The 3,387-nt window shown below is 34.6% G+C and overlaps 1 protein-coding gene across 1 annotated transcript in view; it reads right to left on the bottom strand.

The window, feature by feature from the left end:
• The window catches only part of MEIKIN (meiotic kinetochore factor), a 113,863-nt gene that overhangs the window by 40,679 nt on the left and 69,797 nt on the right, over positions 1-3,387 (bottom strand). Inside the window, exon 10 of the mRNA XM_037739957.1 lies at positions 1,904-2,023. Within this exon, the coding sequence (XP_037595885.1) occupies positions 1,904-2,023 (120 nt within the window). The remainder of the gene's footprint in view (positions 1-1,903; positions 2,024-3,387) is intronic.

Genomic DNA, 3,387 nt, shown 5'->3' with positions numbered 1-3,387 from the left:
TGACACAGGAGCAGAAAATCAAACACTGCATGTTCTCACTCATAGGTGGGTGTTGAACAATGAGAACACATGGACACAGGGAGGGGAGCACTACACACTGGGGTCTGCTGGGGTAAATAGGGGAGGTTCAGCAGGGGGTGGGGAGTTGGGGAGAGATAGCATGGGGAGAAATGCCAGATATAGATGAAGGGGAGGAGGGCAGCAAATCACACAGCCATGTGTGTACCTATGCAACAATCTTGCATGTTCTTCACATGTACCCCAAAATCTAAAATGCAATAAAAAAATAAAATAAAAATATAAATAAAATTATAATAAATAAATAATTAAATAAATAATCCAATCTCAAGTATTTCTTTATAGCAAAGTGAAAGAACTAATATGGCCATATATGAAAACCCCACAGTAAATATCACATTCAGTGGTGAAAGATGTAAAGCTTTTCCTCTAAGACGACGAAAAAGGCAAGGATGTCTGCATTTTCAACATACTACTGATAGTTCTAGCCAGAGCAATTAGGCAAGAAAAAGAAACAAAAGGCATCCAAATTGTAAAGCAAGAAGTAAAATTATTTCTGTTCACAGATAACATGTTATCATTATGGTAACCCTAAAGATTGAATTAAAAATTGTTAGAATAAATGAATTCAGCAAATTAGCAGGACGCAAAGTCAAAACACAAAAACCAGGTGAATTTCTACATGTTAACAACGAGCAATCTGATAATAAATTACAATTCAATTCATAATAGCATCCAAAAGAATATTTAGGAATTAACCAAATAAGTCAAAGATCTACACAATGAAAACTACAAAACATTGGTGAAATAAATTAAAGAAGACATAAATAAATGAAAACACATCCCATGTTTATGGATTGGAAGATGTAATACTGTTAAGATGCCATTACTACCCAGGGTGATCTACAGATTCCATTCAATCTCTATCAAAAACCCAATGATTTTTTTTTTTTGCAGAGACAGAAAAACCCATCTTAAAATTCACATGGAATCTCCAGGGATCCTGAATACTAAAAACAATAATGAAAAAGAAGAACAAAGCTGGAGGGCTCACACTTCCTGATTTCAAAATGCACAGAGCTTCAGTAATCAAAGCCATATGGTACTAACATAAAGACAGACATATAAATCAATGGAATAGAGAGCTCAGAAATAAACCCTCACATGTATGGTTAAATGACTTTTGGCAAGGGTGCGCAAGCATCCACTGGGGGAAAGGATGGTCTCTTCAACAAATTATGCTGAGAAAACTGGCTATTCACATGCAAAAGAATGAAATTGGACCTTTACCTAACACACAAAAATTAACTCAAAAATGGATCAATAACCTAAATGCAAGACCTAAAACAAAAAACATTTGAAGAGAATACAAGACAATAGCCTGGACACCATGACAAAACACTGCCTCTACAAAAAAATACAAAAAATTAGCTGGGCATGGTGGCTTACACCTGTAGTCATAGCTACTCGAGAGGCTGCGATGGGAAGATAAGCTGAGTCCTGGAAGTCAAGGCTGCAGTGAGCCTGTGAGGCTTGACTGCACCTTGCCACTCCAGCAAGGAGGACAGAGTGAGACTGTCTAAAAAAAAAAAAAAGAAAGAAAAGAAAATATAAGGCAAAAGCTTCAGACATTTGATTTTACAATGATTTCTTGCATAGGACACCAAGGGAATGGGCAACAAAAGAAAAAATGGACAAATTGTCCTTCACGGACATCAAAGACCCTAACCAAAGTATATAAAGGTAACCTGCAGAATAGGAGAAAATACTAGCAAATTACGTATCTGATGAGTTAAGAGATTTCTTAAAGCACCTCATATGCAAAGTATCTAATGTAACAGTAATTGTTTTCTTTAGTAATCGAAGGAAAAATAGAAAATACTACCTCATTTGAAGAATTTTCCCGCAAACTTAACATAGGAACAATTTCATTTGAATTAACATAATTGCTGACATTTGGGAACAGTTCTTCACAAGATGCTTTTTGCACTGAAGACAAATCAATCTATAAAAGAATACATTATTCTTTTGTAGAAGTTAAATATTGCAAAAGCAATGATTTTTAAGTAATTAAAGAAAAGTTTTAAAATACCATATCATTGGAAACATTTTCCCATAAACTTGACACAGAAACAATTTCATCTGAATAAACATAATTATTGACATTTGGAAATAACTCTTCAAAAGGTGCATGTTTAGAGACAAATCAATCAGTAAAGAGGGTTATAATGTTCTTTCACTTTAAAGTTATTTTTTAATAAGGAATTTTTGTTTGCTGTGAAACATGTTTTTTTCTATTTAGCCATCCAAACATTTATCAAGTGCCTACTAAATGAAATTTATCTATCCAGCAACCATGCTTCCTATATTTCCCCTGCTCTTCTTTTAAATGTAAACTTCCCAGCATTCTTCCCTTATGTTCTTGCCTACCATTTGAACAACAAAGATTTTTAAAATCACTGTCTCTAACACAGAACTCTCTCCTAAGCACCATATCCATTTTTCTGTCAGGTTATTGAAATCACATATTTCTGTACCAAATTCAAAATTTCAAAAAAGATGACCAATTGATTTAGAGATGATTTAAGGTATACAGGATGCACATAGGTTACATGAAAAAAACAATACCATGCCATTTTATATCAGGAACTGTAGCATCCACATATTTTGGTATCTTTGAGAAGTCCTGAAACCAATCCCCCAGGGATACTGAGGGATGACTGTGTATAGTCAAGACAACCAAAAACACAGACTAATACATTGGTCATAAAAAAAGAAATGCAGTACTGATACTTGCTAAAACATGGATAAACAAAATGTGTCATATACATATAATGGAATATCGATTCATCCTTAAAAATAAAATTCTGATGCAAGTTGTAACATAGATGAACCTGAAGATGCCATGCTAGTGACATAAGCTAAATACAAAGGACAAATACTGTATGGTTCTATTTATATGAGGTACCTAGCGTAATCAAATTCATAGAAACAGAGAGTAAAATGGTAATTTCCAGGGGCTTGGGTAGGGAGGAGTAGGAAGTTACTGTTCAATGAATATGAAATTTCAGTTTTGCAAGATGAAAAAACTTCTAGAGAGTAAGAGTGGTGATGGTTACATAACAACATGAATGAATGTACTTCAACTGTACACTTAAAAATGGTTAAAATTATAAATTTTATGTTGTGTATGTTCCACCACAATTTTTTACACTGAAGGGAAAATAAAGAAGAATCCTGGTTGTTGCTGCAGTACTCTAATCTCTCCTTCTCTCTTGCATGTATAGGAGTATACAGAGTACTTCCATTGAAAGTGTGCTTGGCCGGGCGCGGTGGCTCAAGCCTGTAATCCCAGCACTGTGGGAGGCC

Source organism: Cebus imitator, unplaced genomic scaffold, assembly GCF_001604975.1.
Source record: "Cebus imitator isolate Cc_AM_T3 unplaced genomic scaffold, Cebus_imitator-1.0 Scaffold76, whole genome shotgun sequence".
Taxonomy (NCBI): Eukaryota; Metazoa; Chordata; class Mammalia; order Primates; family Cebidae; genus Cebus; species Cebus imitator.
This window is presented reverse-complemented; position numbering and strand designations above follow the sequence as displayed.